Genomic DNA, 21,385 nt, shown 5'->3' with positions numbered 1-21,385 from the left:
GATGAACACTCAGAATGCTGTGAAAGGAAGATATTCCGTAACTCCCCATTATTTGAAACACTTAAATGCTTTAAAATTTCAAACTATATGTGGAAAGTAGCAGTTGCTGCGTGCTTTCAATAGCTTTGAAACAATTCCTTATGTTTTAAAAAGTGACTGAAAGACATACCTATTAAGGAATTGTTCGGTAAGATTCTGCTGCTGATCAGGTCCATCCTCCTGATTTACACCTCCCTCGAGCAGCATTTGTTGGTATATTTGTCGCTGTTGCTCCTTCTGTTCTAAATGCTGTTGATAGCGTAATCTTTGCCTATAATATTCTTGAAATTGTTCTGTTGAATCTCGAAGCTTAAAAATATTAGAAAAAATAATGTATTTGAGCAGACTATGATTAAATATATGTCCCTACCCAACAGGAACTTCTATAAACACTGGATGAAATATACAAGTAACTATTTAACAATTGGAAAACTTAATACATTGCTCTTTGAAAAATAATACAGTATCCATGAGTTTATATGGTCAAGTAGATCATTTAATTTGCTTTATTCTAAAGCAAGAGACTGACCAAAATGAAAGGTCATCCTGGATCTTTGACTAACCCAAAATAAAAATGCAAATTATAGTAGTCACAAAGGGTCATGGAATTAGAGCTGTATTGCTTGAAAAAAATACTGAAAGACCACTTTAGTATTTAATAAACACAATATTAACTTTTTCCAACACTGTTTAAAAAATTATTTATTTATTTGACAGACAGAGAGCACCAGCATGGGGAGTGGCAGGCAGAGGGAGAAGCAGGATCCCCTCTAAGCTGGGAACCCAATGAGAAACTTGATCTCAGGACGCTGGCATCATAACCTGAGCGGAAGGCAGATGCTCAATCAACTGAGTCACCCAGTGTCCCACACTAACTTTGTCCCACACTTAATTTAAGCATGTAAATGGTTTAATAGGTTACTCTACAGAGAAACTTTAAAAATTTCTCTCAAAAACAATACTTTGTTTCAAGTGGCCTTTCACAAGAAAGTGGAATAAATGGGTAGTAAATTTAATCAACATTTCTACATCTTTATTCTAAAAGAACTATATAGCACCCAAACTTACCAGACTTACATATTTAGTAAATTCCAATACTGACAAAGAAAGATGGAGTCCGGTCATATTGCATCAATCATGTGACCTGGGGTCACTCTGGAACAAGTCAATCATCTCTAAAATTGGCCCACACTAACAATAAGCTTAACAAATAGTCTTATACAGCTAACTAAAGCTAAAACTCTCTCCCCTTTTCCAAGAAGTATTTAAGAATCCTCCTCTACTTCATAACTTACAGCAATAACTCTGAGACAAAATTATCTAGGTGTCCTTTTAAATTTTTTATTGTTGGTAAAATAGAAACTTTGTCATTTTAACCACTTTTATGTGTCAATTCAGTGGCATTAATTATACTCAACATTGTGCAATAATTACCACTATTTTCAAAATTCTTCATCAATTACAGAGAAAGTCTGTAACCATTAAGCAATAACCTCCCATTTCTTCCTCCACCAAGCTCCTAATAACCTCTATTCTACTTTCCTTATGATTTTGCCAATTTTAGATATTTGATATAAGTGGAATATATGATATTTCGTCCTTTACTGTCTGGCTTATTTTACTCAGCATGATGTTTTCAAAGGTCACCCATGTTGTAGAATATGTCAGAATTTCATTCCTTTTTGTAGTTGAATAATATTCCATTGAATGGATGGATATATCATTTTTGTTCATTCATTAATCTGTGGATGGACACTTGGGTTTTATCTACTTTTTGACTACTGTGAATAATGCTGCTATAAACATGGATGTAGAGATATCTGTTTGAGTCCTTGCTTTCAATGCTTTAGAGTGGAATTGCTGGGTTATATGGTAATTCAATATTTAGCTATACTTAAGCTATGTTTTAGCTATATTTAATTCTATATCAAAGATACCACCAATCCATAGTGCACCATTTTACATTCAAATCAACAACAAATGAGGGTTCAAATTTCTCCATTTCCCCACCAACACTTATTTCTTGTCCACGGCTTTGAGTTTAACTATCCTAGCAGTTGTGAAGCTATATTTCATTGTGGTTTTGGTTTAAATTTCCCTAATGACTAGTGGCACTAAGCATCTTTTCACATGCTTATTAGCCATTTGAATATATTCCTTGGAGAAATGTCTATTCAGCTCCTTTCTTCTAAGTTGAATTGTCTTTTTTGTTGTTGAATTGTAGTTCTTTACATATTCTAGATATTAAACCCTTATCAGATATATAATTTATAAGTGTTTTTTCCCCATTCTACTGGCCATCTTTTTACTGTCTCGATTAAGTCCTTTGAGGCACAAAAGTTTTTAATTTTGATGAAGTTCAATTTATCAGTTTTTATGTTTGTTGCTCAAGCTTTAGGAATCATATAACACATAATAAAATCCAAGATTATGAATATTTGCTCTTGTGTTTTCTTCTAAGAATTTTATACTTTCAGCTCTGATATCTGATAATTAAGTTGTTCATCTGTTTTTAGTTAATTTTTGTACATTATATGAGGTAAGAGGTCCAACTTCATTCTTTTTCATGTGGACATCTAGTTGATCCATCATCATCTTTCCCCATTGAATAGACCTGACACCTGTACCAAAAGTCAATAAGCCACAGATATATGGAATTACTTCTGGTCTCTAAATGTTGTCCACTGCTCTATACTTCTATCCTTATACAAGTACCAAACAGTTTTGATTACTGTAGCTTTTGTAGCTATTGTAGCTTTGAAATCATGAACTGTGCGTGAGTTCTCCAACTTTGTTCTTTTTCAAGATTGTTTTGGCTATTCAGGACAAATTACAATTTCAAGTGAATTTGAGTATTGGCTTTCCAATGCTGCAAAAAAGGCTGCAGAATTTTTATAGGAATTACATGGAATCTGTAGATCAAATAAGTACTGACATTTTAACAATATTAAGTCTATCTGTGAACACATGGTATCTTTCCATTTATTTAAATCTTTTAAAATTTGTTTCAGCAATATTTTATAGATTTCAGAGTCTAAGTTTTTCACCTTGTTGGTTTAATTTATTCCTGGGTGTTTTCTAGTCTGGATGGTTTTTATTTCTTTTTCTTGTCTAATCATTCTAGCTAAAACTTCCAGTAAATGTTGAAGAGCAGTGGTAAAAATAGGCATCCTTGTCTTTGTTCCTCATTTTAGGTGGAAAGCTTTTAGTTTTTCACCTTGAGTAGGACATTAGCTTGGGGTTTTCATAAATAAACTTTACTGTGCTGAGGAAATTCCGTTTTTTTCTTAGTTTTCTGAGAGCTTTAATCATGAAAGAGTGTTTGATTTTGTCAAATGCCTTTTCTGCATCAACTAAGATGACCAAATGTTTTTCTGTTCTTCATTCTATTAATGTGATATATTACATTGATGGATTTTTTTTAAAGGTTTTATTTATTCATATGACAGACAGAGATCACAGAGCAGCAGGCAGAGAGAGGAGGAAGCAGGCTCCCCGCTGAGCAGAGAGCCTGACGGGGGCTCGATCCCAGGACCCTGGGATCATGACCCGAGCCGAAGGCAGAGGCTTTAACCGACTGAGCCACCCAGGCGCCCCTGATGGATTTTTTTTTTTTTAAATATTGGCCAGTTTTGCATTCTGGGATAAATCCAAAATATTGACCAGTTTTGCATTCTGGGATAAATCCACTTGATCAGGGTATATAATCCTTTTAATATGCTGATGAATTTGGTTTGCTAGTATTCTGTTAAGGATTTTTGCTTTTGTTCATGCGAAATATTAGTCTGTAGGGGTTGGGTTTTTTGGTTGTTTTGTTTTGTTTTTTAAAGATTTTATTTATTTATTTGACAGAGAGAGATTACAAGTAGGCAGAGAGGCAGGCAGAGAGAGAGAGGAGGAAGCAGGCTCCCTTGCTGAGCAGAGAGCCTGATGCGGGACTCGATCCCAGGACCCCGAGATCAAGACCTGAGCCGAAGGCAGCGGCTTAACCCACTGAGCCACCCAGGTGCCCCTGTTTTGTTTTGTTTTTAAAGATTTTATTTATTCACTTGACAGAGAGAGAGAGATCACAAGTACACAGAGAGGCAGGCAGAGAGAGAGGGGGAAGTAGGCTCCCCACTGAGCAGAGAGCCCAACGCAGGGCTCGATCCCAGGCCCCTGAGATCATCACCTGAGCCGAAGGCAGAGGCTTTAACCCACTAAGCCACCAAGGCGCCCCGGTTTTGTTTTTTTATTTTATTTTATTTATTTTGAGAGAGAGTGAGAGTGCACATGGAGGGGAATGAGCAGAAAAAGAGAGAGAATCTCAAGCAGACTCCATGCAGAGTGCAGAGCCCAACATGGGGCTTAATCCCACAATCCTAAAATCATGACCTGAGCTGAAATCAAGAGGTGGAGGCTCAACTGACTGACCCACCCAGGTGCCCTGGTCTGTAGTTTTCTTTTCACGTAATGTTTTCATCTGAACTGGGTATTAGAGTAATGCTGGCCTCATAGGATGAGTTAGGAAGCATTATTCCTTCCACTTACATACTTTTGGAAGATTTTTGAGAAGGACTGATGTTAACCCTTCTTCAAATGTTTGGTAGAACTCACCCCCAAAGCTATCTGAGCCTAGATTTTTCTTTGTTGGAAGCCTTTTTTCTTAAAGTTTATTTATTTATTTGACAGAGAGAGAGAAATCACAAGTAGGCAGAGAGGCAGGGGGAGAGAGGGGGGGAAGCAGGCTCCTTACTGTACAGAATGCCCGATGTGGGGCTCGATCCCAGGACCCTGATATCATGACCTGAGCCGAATGCACAGGCTTAACACACTGAGCCACCCAGCACCGTTGGAAGCTTTTTGATTATTGATTCAATCTCTTTACTCATTATAGGTCTGTTGAAATTTTCTGTTTCTTCTTGAATCATTTAGGTAATTTGGGTTTCATTTCAACTCGGTTATCTAATTTGTTGGCTTATAATTGGTCATAGTATTCTCTTATAATTCATTTTATTATTATAAATATGTATTATAATACATATTACAATACAATACCAAAAATAGTATTAGCCATTTCTGATTTTACTTACTCATGTGTGCCCCCCCCCCACTTTGGTCTAAGTGCTTGTCAATTTTGTTGATCTTTTCAAAGAACCAACTTTTGGTTTTACTGATTTCCTCTACTGTTTTCCTATTCTCTATTTTATTTTTCTTCCCTCTAATCTTTATTACTTTCTTCCTTCTGATAAAATTTGTTCTTTTTTTTCTAGTTCCTTAAGGCGTAAGGTTAGGTTATTGATTTGAGATCTTTCTTCCTTTTTATTTTTTATCTTTTTAAAGATTTATTTATCTGACAGACAGAGGTCACAAGCAGTCAGAGAGGCAGGCAAAGAGAGAGAGGAGGAAGCAGGCTCCCCGTGGAGCAGAGAACCGGATGTGGGGGTTGGTCCCAGGACCCTGGAATCATGTCCTGAGCCAAAGGCAGAGGCTTAACCCACTGAGCCACCCAGGCACCCCATCTTTCTTTCTTTCTTTCTTTCTTTTTTTAAAGATTATTTATTTATTGGGCGCCTGGGTGGCTCAGTGGGTTAAGCCGCTGCCTTCAGCTCAGGTCATGATCTCAGGGTCCTGGGATCGAGTCCCACGTCGGGCTCTCTGCTCAGCAGGGCGCCTGCTTCCCTTCCTCTCTATCTGCCTGCCTCTGTCTACTTGTGTTCTCTGTCTGTCAAATAAATAAATAAAATCTTTAAAAAAAAAAAAAAGATTATTTATTTATTTATTTATTTGTCAGAAAGAGAGGAGCGAGAGTGAGCACAGGCAGACAGAGGCAGAGCGAGAAGCAGGCCAAGCAAGGAGCCCGATGTGGGACTTGATCCCAGGACACTGGGATCATAACCTGAGCTGAAGGCAGCTGCCCAACCAACTGAGCCACCCAGGCGTCCCTCTTTCTTCTTTTTTAATGTATTCATTTTCAGCTATAAATTTCCAGAGCACTGTTTTTGCTGTATCTCATAAGTTTGGAATGTTGTATGCTTTGGGAAGTTGTATTCATTTTTGTTAGTCTCTAGGAATTTTCTAATTTCCCTTGCAATTTCTTTGACCCATCAGAGTGTGTTAATTTTTTAGAAACTTGTGAATTTTCTGTTATTAATTTCTGGCTTCATTCCATTGTAGTCAGAGAAGATATTTCACATGATTTCAATCTTTGCTTTTTTTTTTTTTTTTTTTAAGATTTTATTTATCTATTTGACAAAGAGAGAGAGAGAGACCAGGGGGAGCAGCAAGCAGAGGGAAAGAGAAAAGCAGCTGAGCAGGGAACCCTGTGCAGGGCTCAATCTCAGGATCTTGGAATCATGACCTGAGCTGAAGGCAGATGCTTAACTGACTGAGCCACCCAGGCGTCCCTGATTTCAATCTTTTAAAATTTACTGAGATTTGTTTTGGGTCCTAACATATGCTCTATCCTGAAGAATGTTACATGTGCACTTCAAAAGAATGTGTGTTCTGGGGGCACCTGAGTGGCTCAGTGTGTTAAAGCCTCTGCCTTCGGCTCAGGTCATGATCCCGGGGTCCTGGGCCTAGTCCCACATTGGGCTCTCTGCTCAGCAGGGAGCCTGCTTCCTCCTCTATCTCTGCCTGCCTCTCTACCTACTTGTGCTGTCAAATAAAAAAATTAAATCTTTAAAAAAAAAAAAGAATGTGTGTTCTGCTAGTGTTGGAGTGTTCTTTTTTTGTTAGTATCACTTTATGTATTTGCATTCATGTATTGTTAATATTCACATATTCATAAACTTACCAATACTTAGAATACGAACACTGATCTGAGGAATCTAAAAGAACAACTTCCTCTAAAAAGACTGATATAGACACCTCTGGGTGAAAAAAAGGTGCATCCTCCAAAGCAACAATATAGTTGTTCTATAGATGTCTGTTAGGTCTAGTTGGTTTAAGTATTGTTCAAGTACCCTCTATCCTTATTGATCTTCTGTTTAGATGTTCTACCCATTATTTTAAGTGGGGTATTGAAGTCTTCAACTATTATTTCTCCCTTCAACTCTGCCACTGTTTGCTTCACAGATTTTGCGGTTCTGTTTTTTGGTGCATATTCATATATGTATTTTTAATAGTAATTTTTCTACTTTATTCATAATATTTAGTTGAAGAGAAAAAAATTTATTGAACTTATTAAAACTACCTCTTCACCTCTTCTAAGTGGCATACCATATAAGATAAAATTTATAGGGGCGCCTGGGTGGCTCAGTCGGTTAAAGCCTCTGCCTTCGGCTCAGGTCATGATTCCAGGGTCCTGGGATCGAGCCCCGCATCGGGCTCTCTGCTCAGCCGGGAACCTGCTTCCTCCTCTCTCTTTGTCTGCCTCTCTGCCTACTTGTGATCTCTCTCTGTCAAAATAAATAAAATCTTTAAAAAAAAAAAAAGATAAAATTTATACTCTATTATACAATTTCTTTTCCAAATCACCACAGAAAAATAATTTGGAACTCGAAAGACTTGGATAAAAGTACTTGATATTATAAATGTCATAATTTTTGTTCACTAAATCTAATTAGTAAAATATAGAGGATAGTCTTACAAATACAAGCTATCCACATTCAATGTGAGTTCAATTACTTGAGTTCTGAAATATGTAAGATTAATATAAACTATGGCATTTTAGATTGTTAATAAATTCATCTGTTAAAAATGCTCCAAAATACATGACAACTAAAAATACCATGCATCCTTAAGGGAAAAGGGATAAAATTACTTAATTAATAAGAAAGTCTAGATAGTCTCTCACCTACTTCCAAATATTGGAAAATTCCTTTTACATTCTATCTAGGCAAATACTATTACTTTAGAGAATAATTCTAAAAGTCACTAGGTCTATTAAATATTACCTCATTTTTTTCTTGCTTAGCTGGTCCTGGGTTCTGTGCTCCATTTGCAGGCTCTTTTTCTGAAACTGAACTCTGGCCTGGGATTTCACTGCTTATAGGCCGCTGTGCCTCAATGGGTGTATCACTTCTTTCAGAAAGATGCAAAAAACAAACAGGAAGAGGTAGGGGTGAAGGAAAATATATTTTAATTAACATAATGAAAACAATCTAAATGTTCATCAAATGTGCAAAAAATAGATTTTTAAATATTCCTTTCTTCTACTAAGGGTATTATCTAAGAGTTTCTAAAAAAAATAGAATGTGCTTATAACAGAATGTGCACTGGATTATTAAGCAAGGAGGGTAGTGGCTCCAGTCTGGTGAAATCACTTACATTCTCTGTGGCTCAGCTTCATTTATAAATTGAATTGAATAATAAGCTGGATGACCTAATGCCTAAATTCTCTTCATATCTTAATCTGTGATTTTCTTACACAAACATTAATTTTTTCCCTCCAATATGTTTCAACAAAATTTTTTAAATTTATTTTTTCAGTGTTCCAAGATGCATTGTTTATGCATCACACCCAGTGTTCCATGTAATACATGCCCTCCTTAATAGCCTGGTGGTGGGTATTAAAGAGGGTACATTTCAACAAAATTTTAAGAACTGTTTAGATTTTATTAAAAGACTGTCTTTGGTTTATTTGCACTTAACATAAAAGCTGAATATACATCTTTTCAATATTTTAATGCATACTAATTAGTAAGCTTAATATCTTACATCAGGTTGTTTCTAACATTCTTCTAAACACTAGCAATTTCTACTTTTCATAGTTAACTGTGTTCAAAATTTTTAATAACTAACATCATCCAAAGATGATGAACACCACAGACATTTATACAGACTATCCACTGGCACAAGGTACCATGTACATGTACAAAAGTAAAATGACCTTTCCCTTAAAAGAATCTGATTATGGGATGGCTTCATAATGGCCTCTCCAGGCAGATGTATGTAAGACATAACAAATTACAGGTCTAGGATTCAGGAAGCAGAGCTAGTCATCCTCAAAAAGGCACCATTAGTTAGAAGCTTTTGGATAAGTATCTCAACATACGGAATCACACATGTACCCAGAGGAGGAAGAAAGACAGGAAAAGTTTTCAGCTACCAGTCAGTGCTCTAACCTGCTAATGACCACAAGAGGTCCCCCTTTATGTCCAAAAGACAGATTTTCTAAGAATTATTAACTGTATAGAGATAGAATAAAATGACCTTCATAAGGTAACATTTAATTTTGCAATTTATATAGCATTTCCACGTGCACTATCTCATTTAACTTGGACAGTAACTGATGAAATAAATTGTAACTCCCGTTTCACAGATAAGGAACAAAGTGATTTTCCTAAAATTGCAGAGTGGGTAAATAAAACTAGGATTTGAATCCAGATCTTCAGGATCCAAATACAATGCTGACCCATTCCTGAGAATTTGTATATTTTTGCTGTTTAATTTTGAGACCATTACACTGAGTAGCCAAAGCTTATGTTTCAACTGATTTTTCTTCCTTTGAGTTTACGAGTAAAAAGCTGTCTTTACAAAACACTACATACTCTCTTATAAAGCTTTCTTTCATGTTTTATCTTCTTGTTCACCGTAATAACTCAATCACTATACCCAGGATGCAGCACGGTGCTAGCACAGAGCAGACATGCAAATATTTTTAAACAAATACTGTTTAAACACGAATTTACCACAAATAAGAGGTCTCCTCATGTGGCATCTTCAACATAATTGATCTAATTAAGCCTCCCAATATTTTCAAATTGCACCTCAAATATTTTTAAAAACAAGGTTCACTTTCTCCAAAGTAAATTTTTATACTTTATCCACAGAACAGTAGTCCTCCGCAGCATGTTATTAGCAGACTTTTAACATACTGTCCTTACCTGGAGTATGACACTCACATGGGGAGCACCATTCACATACTTGCCTCTCCGCTAGGAGTTTTATCTCACTTCACAAGTCAACACCCTATTTTATAGAGGAGGTCTTTGAGGCTCAGAGAGATTAAGGAACTATCTCAAGGTCACACAACTACTAAATGGCAAAGATTTTGTTCAAACCCAAGCCTGGCTCCAAAGATCATGCTCTATTCATTATTCCACAGTGCTTTGGCTTGTAAGTCTTCCAATTTCACAAGCATGACAGATGTTTTCTGGGTTACTGCTACTGCTCAGCTAATAACACATGTATTACTCACTTCTGATATATCATTTTTTACCTCTCTGTTTATTCTGTAATCTAGTAACTTATACTCCACTTCTTTATGTCTTTATCCAGTCATTCCTCAATTTTTACTACTCTCTTTACATAAGCAACAGCACATGCAGAGTCAGATGTGGCTGGATTTTTTTTTTTTAAAGATTTTATTTATTTATTTGAGAGAGAGACAGTGAGAGAGAGCATGAGCGAGGAGAAGGCCAGAGAGCGGAGAAGGTCAGAGAGCGAAGCAGACTCCCCATGGAGCTGGGAGCCCGATGCGGGACTCGATCCCGGGACTCCGGGATCATGACCTGAGCCGAAGGCAGTCGTCCAACCAACTGAGCCACCCAGGCGTCCCTAGATGTGGCTGGATTTTTATGTCTTCTTTCCATACAATCCCACTGGTGTACATGTCCAAACATGCCATTCATTATACCGACCAGGAAGTTCTTCTTATGCACTCAGAAGAGCATCAGCAGCTCCCCAGAACTGAAGTTCAACATCCCAAACAATGAAAATTTTCTTTAAAGATACCGGAAAGTCCAGGATAAGTTTAAGATAATCTCTACCAATGCTCAAGACTCTATTCCTTTGGGATTTAGATAACAGGAAGCTCCTATAATAAGTTATACTCATCCATTTTCATGACTAGGTATCATCTCTATCTTTCAAGTAGAGCAAAAGATGCCTTGGGCTTTAGCAAGTCACTTAACATCCTAAAATCCCCCCTTCCCTTTAAAAAACATTAAACAAGATATCACAACTCCCTACTTTGCAACCTCATAGCAACTTAATAGAAAATAATCTCGGGATTGTGAGATCAAACCCCACATCAGCCTCTGCACTCCTCAACCTTCCCTCTCTAAAAAAAAAATAATAATTTTAAAAAAGCGACTTGAACATTAAACATACACACACAAAATCTCACACTTGCGAATATTTTCTAATTTTTACAAGCAAATACTTACCGTTCAGGAGATTCCTCATAAATACTGTGACATTCTGTATTCTCAAGCATGAGACTCCTACTGAGGTTTTGTACACCTGGATAATGGAAGTTAGCAAAGGAGTGTGACATTGGAGAAGTTTTGTTTCCAAGGTCTGAGATTCTCTTATCATGACTGGTTAGTCCACAAGTGAGGCCATCTAAAGCAGGATTCAGAGAGCGGGTCATATAGGCATCAGCTGATTGAGGCCTTCTCATTGGAGATGATGGATAGGGAGAAAGTTTGCTGATAAGAGGAGTCAAAAGATCAGCATATGCAGCTTTTGTAGGTTTCAGAAGTTTGTCAACATGAATATTAAGCATTTTCTGTTCAAAAGCACAAGAGAAGACAGAAGATGGGAGATTCTGAAGCCATGACAATAAACTCAGATCCAAGTCATCACAACCATTACCACACAAAAGATCAATGCCAAGAAGTACTTCACTTTCTGTAATTTCTTCTCCAGTTGCTTTACTTTGACAAAATTCTACACAGCATTCATAAAGTAGACCCTTCATTACAAGCTGAAATAAACGATTGTTACTTGCTTTAAAACCAGCCTCACTTAGCTTCCTATCAGCAGGGATGAATTCTGCAACCATGACACAAGCCTCTTCAAAACAGTGAACTCGTGCAGTGCTGGGATTCCAGTCCTTAAATTCAGCATGATTGGTCAGACGAGGCAAAGTCAAAAGCAAACAGAGCTTGCTATAATCATCTTTAGAAGGACAGTATTCTTCTAGGGCATGCAAACATTGCACAGCTTCTTGCATGGTAAATTCCAGCTGTAAGAAAAATTTAAGTGATAACTATTAAGAGAGATGTTAAGAGATATGAAACCAAGAGTATTTTATTCAAATACAAAGATACCTTATAAATTCTCATAAACTATTCAACTGCAAAAGGATAAACTCTACTGTCCCAGAATACTCATATTGCAAGATATTTAACAACTTTCAAGTCAGGAATCCAGGAATCAAAATGCTTTTCACTACTAAAATAAAAATTAAATAATTTGGCTAATTAGTAAATTAAACTCTTACTATAAAAATATTGTTCTAGTTCAGGCTTCAGATTATCACTCTCAAATGTACAATTTTTAAAGGTCAAGAATAATTGAGTTCCCTAGAAATGAAAACTGAAGCATGTCATTATTCAATTGTTTATATAGCTTGCTGTCACTCCAGCTTACCCCAAAAGTAAAAGAGCCATTCTCAAACTTGCCATAAGAGAAATTTGTGTGGAGAAAGAAAGCAAATTAAAAAGAAAGAAAAAAGAACATTTACAGTTCATTTAGTACAAAAACAGAATGAAAGAGAATAAAGGAAGCTTAGCTGAGAGACAGATTACAATAATTTGGGTACTGAATATTACCTTAGACTCATAAACTTTTTTTTTTTTTTTTTTTTTTTTTAAAGGAATCTTAGAGCTTATATATCCACCTTTCCTCATCTTATATATGAAAAAAGTTGGGGAGCAGGATTTAACGGAAGTAATACAGTTGGTTAGAGACAAAGACAAAATAAAAATTAGGTCCTTTGATTTATATTCCAGAGTTCTTTCCACATTTAAACATCATTATCTCTTTAAAAAAAAAAAAAAAAAAGGCGCCTGGGTGGCTCAGTTAGTTGGGCCACTGCCTTTGGCTCAGGTCATGATCCTGGAGCCCAGGATGTAGTCCCACATGGGGCTCCCTGTTGAATAGGGAGTCTGCTTCTCCCTCTGACCCTCCCACCTCTCATGTTCTCTCTCTCTCATTCTCTCTCAAGTAAATAAATAAAATCTTTTTTAAAAAATCATTATCTGACAAACATTTCTCTATTACACATGAAAGTCCTCATTGTAATATTTTTTTAGTTTATTTCAGTGAACACCTCCTGGCACATAGTAAGTTTCCTTGGTTTGGAAACAATGTAACAATACTATTACTAAAACTTTAAAAGTAAAACCCTTCCTGGGGCATCTGGGTGGCTTAGTCAGTTAAGCAAAGGAGCTCAGGGTCATGGAATTGAGCTGTGCACAGCAGGCTTCCCGCTCAGCTGGGAGTCTGCTTCTCCCTCTCACTCTCCCCCTACCCCTCCCTGGGCTAGGACTCACTTTCTATGAAATAAATAAATAAAATCTCAAGAGAAAAATAAATGTTTAATAAATCCTTTGAATCATTAAATTTAAATTGTCATAAAGGCATAAAGATTTTATGAAAAACCACCTCTGTTGTTGTGCTGAGCACTGGGTATTGTATGTAAGTGACCAATCACTCAATTCTCTACCTGAAACTAATACTACACTGTATGTTAACTAACTGGAATTTAAATAAAAAGTTGGAGGAAAAAAAAACCACCTCTGCTACAATGTAAATACTGAAAAAACAAAAAGAAGTTAATCATAATTCACTTCTAGGATAAATAAAAAAGCAAAAATGTAGCATTTTTAAGTCAAACATCTATTGCAATCTAAATCACCTTAAACATGAGAAGAGCACACATTACTCACCTACCTACCAGCCAGCCACTCATTCATCATCTTTGTCTAAATCTTGCAACAAGTTTAGAAGCATTACAGAGTGAAAGCACTACAGCTACAAAAGAGTAAAATCTTACCCCATCCTTCATAAAAACTTTGAAAATGCAGGATACTAATCTTTTGTTTTAGTGAATAAAATACTTATGACTGAAACAAGACTATGGCGCAAACCTTCAGGAATAAAAATCTTACATGCTGGGGCTCATCTTCTGCTGACATTGCATTGTTAACACATAAAGCTTCTAAAAACTTCTGTTTCAGGATAATATAACGAAACCTGTAAAAATAAAATATGAAATATTAAAATTAAAAAGCTGAGTCACAGAAAAAATAAATAAATAAATAAATAAATAAAATAAAAAGCTGAGTTACAGAAATGTCAAAGATTGGAAATGAAACCCAAGTCCCCAGAGCAACAGAGGCCATATTTGTTCCAAAGGACTAATTAATCCTTTAATAGTTTTTGAAAAATTAATTTTCTAATGTCTCATAAATCAAATACACTTAAAAGTTACTACACCTGCCTTTGCTTACAAAAAATTCTCAAAATTCTTAAAAGCTTATCACATTGAGGCTACAATAATTTCAGAATTAAGTAAATACAACTGAACACTCAGAGGAAGGATTTCCAATATTAATCTGAACAAAAATCAAGTTTTATTGAAGATGTTAAATATTATCTAATATGAAATCAAAGTCCTTTACATTTAAAATGCTTTATGTTTTATTGTATTTTGTTTTATTATTTTGTATTTTATTCAAAATATCTTTTTTTCTCTTCAAACATGACAACTGTCTAATAAAAGCAGGCTGAACTATCGTAAAAAAATGAACATTTCTGGGGCACCTGATGGCTCAGTGGGTTAAAGCCTCTGCCTTCGGCTCAGGTCATGATTGCGGGGTCCTGGGATAGAGCCCCACATTGGACTCTCTGCTGAGCGGAGAGTCCACGTCCCTTTCTCTCTCTCTGCCTGCCTCTCTGCCTACTTGTGATGTCTGCCTGTCAAATAAGTAAATAAATAATATTTTTAAAAAAAACGAGTATTTCTGAAAAGTCATAAAATAGCCATAAACTTTAAAACTTTTTTTTTGTAAGGAGGCTCCAGCATTAAGCCCAACACAAGGCTTGAACTCAATAACTCTGAGATGAAGAGCTGAGCTGAGATCAAGAGTTGGATGCTTAACTGACTGAGCCACGCAGGTGCCCCTAAACCTTAAAACTTTTTAACAGAGGGGCACATGGGTGGCTCAGTGGGTTAAGCTTGGGTCATGATCTCAGGGTCCTGGGATGGAGTCCCACATTGGGCTCTCTGCTCGGTGATGCGGGGCTCGATCCCAGGACCCTGAAGGAAGAGGCTTTAACCCACTGAGCCACCAAGGTGCCCCAAAAGTCAACACTTTTCAAAGGAAGATAAAAGAATCGAGTCTCAGCAATGAATCCACAATATGCAGAAGACATTTTAAAAATGACTAGATTTATTAAAATAAATAAAAGTCACTCGTAGTTAAGAAAAAGGCAATCAACAGAAGTTGAGCCTAAAATGACCTAGAAGTTGGGATTAGCAAACAAAGACTATTAGCAAGCAATAGCGACTATAAATATGTTCAAGGACTTAAAGGGAAATATAGTCAAATGAGTAAACAGATGGAAATATCTCAGCAGAAAAATGATAAAGGAAATTCTGAAATGGAAAGGTACAATTATCTGAAATGAAAAATGCATTATTTATGAGCAGACTGCTAATAGCAGAAAAAGGCATCGGTGGGCGCCTGGGTGGCTCAGTGGGTTAAGCCTCGGCCTTCAGCTCACGTCATGATCTCAGGGTCCTGGGATTGAGTCCCGCATCAGGCTCTATGCTTGGCGGGGAGCCTGCTTCCCTTCCTCTCTCTGCCTGCCTCTCTGCCTGCTTGTGATCTCTCTCTGTCAAATAAATAAATAAAATCTTAAAAAAAAAAAAAAGAAAGAAAGAAAAAAAAGAAAAGGCATTGGTGAACTCTAAAAGTAAATCAGAAATAATCCAGACTGAAGAAAAAACACAGGAGGGACAACTGGGTGGCTCAGTTGGTTAAGCGGCTGCCTTTGGCTCAGGTCATGATCCCAGCTTCCTGGGATCGAGTCCCATATCGGGCTCCTTGCTTGGCAGGGAGCCTGCTTCTCCCTCTGCCTGCCCCTCAGCCTACTTGTGATCTCTCTCTCTCTCTGACAAATAAATAAAATCTTTAAAAAAAAAAAAAAAGAAAACACAGGAAAAAAAATGTTTTAAAAAAAGGAACAGAACCCCAGTCCTGTGGGACAATATCTGTCATCTGATACCGCATAGAGTCCCAGGAGGAAAAGAGAAAAGGGCAGAAAAAAATATTTACAAGTAATGGCCAAAAGGTTGCCAAATTTGATGAAAATATATATACTTAAAGATTCAAAAAACTTAGCGAACCCTAAGCAGGAAAAATACAAAGAAACCACACTTGAGCACATCATAATCAAACTGCTGAAGGCCAATGATAAAATATTGTTGCCAGAGTCAGGAGTTAGAAGGATGGGCAGAACAGGTGAAGTGGATCCAAAGATACAAACTTCCAGTTATAAAATCATAGGGATATATTGTAGAGGATGATGACAATGGTTTATAATGCTGTACTATACATTTTAAAGTCGCTAAGAGAGACATTAAAAATCTTCCTCACAACAAAGAAAAGTTTTTGTAACTATGTACAGGGATGAATGTTAATCAGACTTACCGTGATGATTTCCCAATATATACAAATATCCAATCACTGTATTGTAGACCTGAAACTAATATGTTATTTATATGTTACCGCAAAAAAAAAAAAAAAAAAAAAAATCTTGAAGGCAGCCAAAAAAAAAAGACAAAAAGAAAAGAAAAAGAAAAAAGTAACAAAGAGAATCAGGATACAAACACAGCTAAGTGTTCATCAGAAATAATGGAGGCCAGGAGACAACTGAATGACAACTTTAAAATCTTCATATTATTATGAAGAACAACTGTTTCAAATATGGCCCTTGTGACTTTTTGTACAGACACTGTCAAAAAAGGTAAGTTTATATATAAGATTTTCAATCAATTGAAGTACATGCAACTTGTCCTCGATACAACTCAACTGGACTGAGCATACTATTTTCTAGGAAAGCTAACAGTTTTGTTTTTAAATTTTTGTTTATTGTTTTGTTTTGCTAAGCCTCTACCAGTGATAAGACATTAAAAGCTTCAGAAGAAATCTTACCTTTTTTTATCAAATTTTTCCATACATTCTAGAGGCTGAATGAACTGAAGAACTTCATCCCATTGACCATCAAGGATTAGCTGCCTATATAAAGGAAAAAAACCCAGCATTTTATCAAATTTGCCTCATACTAATTAAAAGCAGAATAAATATGACAACATTAAAACCAGTCTGAAGTCTGTAATGAGGTTAACATTTTACATGGTTCTTTAACTCCTCTAAGTAAATTTTTCACAACTTACTTGTAACAACATAACCTATATGAGAAGAATTTTTGATCTGCAACCATTTCTCATTCTAACATATGTTTTTTTCTCATGTATATAAAAACATTGGGCTAAGTCTAAAAGTTCCTTTATTTTCCTATTCATCTTTCAGTATTAAAGCTCTTCTGTCTTACTTAGGGGCCAGTGTGGAGGTATGCTCCAGACTTACTAAATCAGTGGTTCTTCACTGGGGCAATTTTGTCCCCAAGATATCTGGTAATGTTTGGCGACATTTTGGATTGTCGCAATTGGTGGGGGGGTGCTACTGGCAATCAACTGGGTATAGTCAGAGATGCTACTAAACATCCTACAATTCACGTGACAACCTGCACCCCCCCCAGGACCAAGAATTATCTGGCCCAAAATGTTACTAGTGCTGAGGTTGAGAGATCCTGCTCTAAACTGTGATTTCTATATCTCCGAGGCATTTGACACTAAAATTTATACTCTACAAATAAAAACAGCAAGGAATACGAACATATTTCATCCTACTTTAGTGGTCTATGGGAACTTCCAAAAGTTTTAAGGCATTCTTATGGCTGCTCTTTTATAATAGCAATTTCCCTATTTTTGGCTTTTAGAACAGTAAAATTTTAAAAGGGATGGGCAGGAGGATCTATATCGGATTGCCAACTTTGAGTCTGCAAATAAGGAACATTAATAAAAAGCAATCATAATGCATATCATAATCATTTTATAAATAGGCATTTTAATATTTAAAAAGTAGGAAGGAGGGCGCCTGGGTGGCTCAGTCGTTATGCGTCTGCCTTCGGCTCAGGTCATGATCCCAGGGTCCTAGGATCATGGCCCACATTGGGCTCCATGCTCAGCAGGAAGCCCGCTTCTCCCTCTCCCACTCCCCCTGCTTGTGTTCCCTCTCTCTCTGTGTCTTTCTGTGTCAAATAAATAAATTAAATCTTTTAAAAAAAAAAAAAAAAAGGTAGGAAGGACCATAATTTCAAAGGTGAGTCCTTTATGATGAATACATTTAATTTAAAAATTTACCCTTCTACAATTCTTTGCATTTCACCTCAGACCAGCAAAACTTCATCCCAATACCCAGCAGGTTCTTCGAGGGGCCATATTTGAGAGCCACTGCTAAATTACCAGGAGTACCAATGCTTGAAAGAGAGCCAAAAGAATATGGCCTCCGTACTGGTTCCTGGTGATTACCATTGACTAACCTCCTCAGGGTTAAATGACATTCATAATACAGAATACAGAAAAGTTCAAGCAATTTAAATAAATTCTCTTAATATAGTAAAGATTTTTTTTTTAAGTTCCTTTTTCATGACTTAGGGATACTTCATCTTTTAAGGCTTTCCAACTCACAAAATGCTATCTCCAAGAATCTATACTCTTTGTCAAAGGATATTCAGCATCACATAAGCAAAGAATACATTTCTGTATGGAAATTTGGGTTTTCCTTTTTCCATCCAATTCAAGTTAGGATATATTTAGCTTTTTGCATTTTGGCAAATATGTTAATTCCCTTTTGCTCTGCAATTCCAAGAATCTTGTTCTAAGGAAATAATCCAATATATAGAAAAAGCCCTATGTATAAAAGATGCTCAACAGAACACTTATTAAGATAAACTGGAAATAATTTGTCTAAAAATAGGGGAACCATAGGAAATTAAATTGAAAATTTTTATAGTATAAATTTGTAATGACACAGGGAATGCTTATGATGTTAATGGATAAAGGATACTAAATTATAAATCAACAGAATTGCATTTTTTAAAAAATATGTATAGAAAATTATTAGTATGAAGTCTGTCTGGGTGGTGGGTGATTTTTCTTCTTTATTTTTTTATATTTTCTATAATGAATAGGTTTATATTCACTTCTATGGCAAAAAAAAAAATGGCACTGCAGAAATATTTTATCTGCCTGGAGTCCCCGATTTCTTACTCAAGTATTTTCTGTGATGACACCACAACCATAAGGGAGTTGTGACTCTAGTTTTTTTAATGGACCTCTGGATCTTACTACTGAAAACATTCTTTAGAGAACATTATTTTGTAAATGTTCCATTTCAAAAACAAGCATTATATTTAAAAATTATACTTATAGGGATGCCTGGGTGGCTAAGTTGGTTGGGCCTCTGCCTTCAGTTCAGGTTGTGATCGCTGGGTCCAGGGATCGAGCCCCACATTGGGCTCCATCATCAGCAGGGAGCCACTTTTCCCTCTCTTCCCCACTTGTGCTCTCTCGCTATCTCTGTCACTATCTCTTAAGTAAATAAATAAAATCTTTTAAAAAAACAAATTTTAAAAATTATACTTATATAGCCTTCTCATGATTATATCTACCCATGATACACATATTACCTTATTAATACTTAACACTTCTTTGAAAGAGCTACAAAACTCATAATATTAATGAAATCATACCTCAGAAAAAGCATATCATCTGAAAACAGGCCATTTATGACTCCACTTTCCTTCTCAAGGGCCAACATACTAATGTGAAGCTTCTTTGAATTCAGGAAGTCTAAAATTAGCTTAATGATTTCAACCTCTTTTACATTCACTGTTTCTTCAGCCGTCATGTTGATAGCCTAAATATTAAACAGAACAAAAATAAAAATTATTCTTACTGTTTTATTTCTAAGTGCTATTAACTGTCTGGAAACTACACATTAGAGATTTCTTGGAAATATTTAGTACAGGTATTTTAAGTGAAATTAATTTATTATTTATAAAAATCAGTTATTCTTTAAGGTGTAATAAAGGTTATGGCTGTAATTTTTTTAAGTCCTTGTCTTTGAGAGATACACAATGGGATAATACAGATTAAATGATATAAAGTCTGTGATTTGCTTCAAAACAATACAAGAGGGGACTGGGAGGAGATAAAGAGGAAATAAGAATAATCATGACTACTGAAGTGGGATAATGGATAAATGAAAGTTCATTTATATTTGCTATGGTTTGGACATTGTGTCCTCCCAAATTAATCTGGTGAAATCCGAATCTCCAAATTGATGGTATTAGGATATGAAATCTTCGGGAAGTGATTAGTGGATTAGGTGTCCTTCAAGAGGCCCCAGAAACCTAGCTCAACCCTTCCACCTTGAAAATATGCAATAAGACAGTTGTCTGCAACCAGAAAGAGAGACCACATCAGAACTGACCATGCTAACACTCTGGTCTTAGATTTCTATCTTCCAAAGCTGTGAGCAATAAATTTCTGCTATTTATACACCACCCAGTCTATGGTATTCTGTTACAGCAACCCAAATGGACTGAGATAGTATTATTGTCTATTCTTACACATTTCTAAAATTTGCCAAAGTAAAGAATATTGTAAAAAGTCACTAATAACCATGTTTAGCTATGTTCTAAATAACTTGCTCTAGGTATATACTCATTCCATAAGCAGTTATTGCTTTTTCTCTGTGATAGGCACTGTTCTATACTTGGGAGACACTGGCCTTGTCCTTAAGAAGCTTATAGTCTAGCAGCAATATGTAAAATGTTATACCTTGTCCTTTGAAGCCAAACAAAGTAAGGCTGGTTAAAAAAGTGTTACTTTAAGTCAAGTTGATACTATGAACCTAAACACGAAACAAAGATATTTCAACTCTCTACAATCTCTTATGTTACCTATTAGTGTTCAGTGCAATAACTAAGCACATAGGTTATGAATTCATAAAGATTTAGAACTAGGAGGAATTCTGAAGATCATTTCATAGATGAGGCCATACAAGTTAAATGGCCTAACTTGTTGCAATTTTCAAAGGTCAAAGCTCAGAGCAGTACAAAAGACTACGATGCTAACAGTAAGATTAGCTGCAAAGACACATCATCAGATCAAAAAGACTGTAAGCACATCTTTCTCACAGGACGAACTAACTTTAACAGAGCTCACAGAAACAAACATACATGTACACAAACATGTTAATTTTCTTCCAACTTATCAACTTCTTCATAATGAGAAGTATAAATGTCTAGCATACTAGAATGCTCCTATCAGATGAGTACGTTTTCTCTCTTAGAGAACATGGTAGGGTAAACAAAGGACAGAACATGGGTAGATAATTGTATGATTCAAATATTTAATGACATCAGACTAGTCTACGGCCATACCACCCTGAACGCGCCCGATCTCGTCTGATCTCGGAAGCTAAGCAGCGTCGGGCCTGGTTAGTACTTGGATGGGAGACATCAGACTAAGTTAATCTCCTACATCCAT

At 36.2% G+C, this 21,385-nt stretch overlaps 1 protein-coding gene across 13 annotated transcripts in view; it reads right to left on the bottom strand.

Annotated features, from left to right (window-relative positions):
- The window catches only part of WDR47 (WD repeat domain 47), a 63,584-nt gene that overhangs the window by 26,862 nt on the left and 15,337 nt on the right, over positions 1-21,385 (bottom strand). For 11 of the 13 annotated variants that reach the window (XM_032303287.1, XM_032303286.1, XM_032303289.1 and 8 more), the window contains 6 exons: positions 19,582-19,748; positions 16,920-17,003; positions 13,869-13,953; positions 11,136-11,938; positions 7,920-8,046; positions 170-348 (listed from right to left, as the gene is read on the bottom strand). In XM_032303287.1, the coding sequence (XP_032159178.1) occupies positions 170-348; positions 7,920-8,046; positions 11,136-11,938; positions 13,869-13,953; positions 16,920-17,003; positions 19,582-19,748 (1,445 nt within the window). The remainder of the gene's footprint in view (positions 1-169; positions 349-7,919; positions 8,047-11,135; positions 11,939-13,868; positions 13,954-16,919; positions 17,004-19,581; positions 19,749-21,385) is intronic. The other 2 variants (XM_032303290.1, XM_032303293.1) reach the window with 1 other exon arrangement.

The sequence above is a fragment of the Mustela erminea genome, chromosome 10 (assembly GCF_009829155.1).
Source record: "Mustela erminea isolate mMusErm1 chromosome 10, mMusErm1.Pri, whole genome shotgun sequence".
In the NCBI taxonomy this organism is placed as follows: domain Eukaryota; kingdom Metazoa; phylum Chordata; class Mammalia; order Carnivora; family Mustelidae; genus Mustela; species Mustela erminea.
Note: the sequence above shows the minus strand (reverse complement) of the source record. Positions and strands in the feature narration are given on the sequence as shown.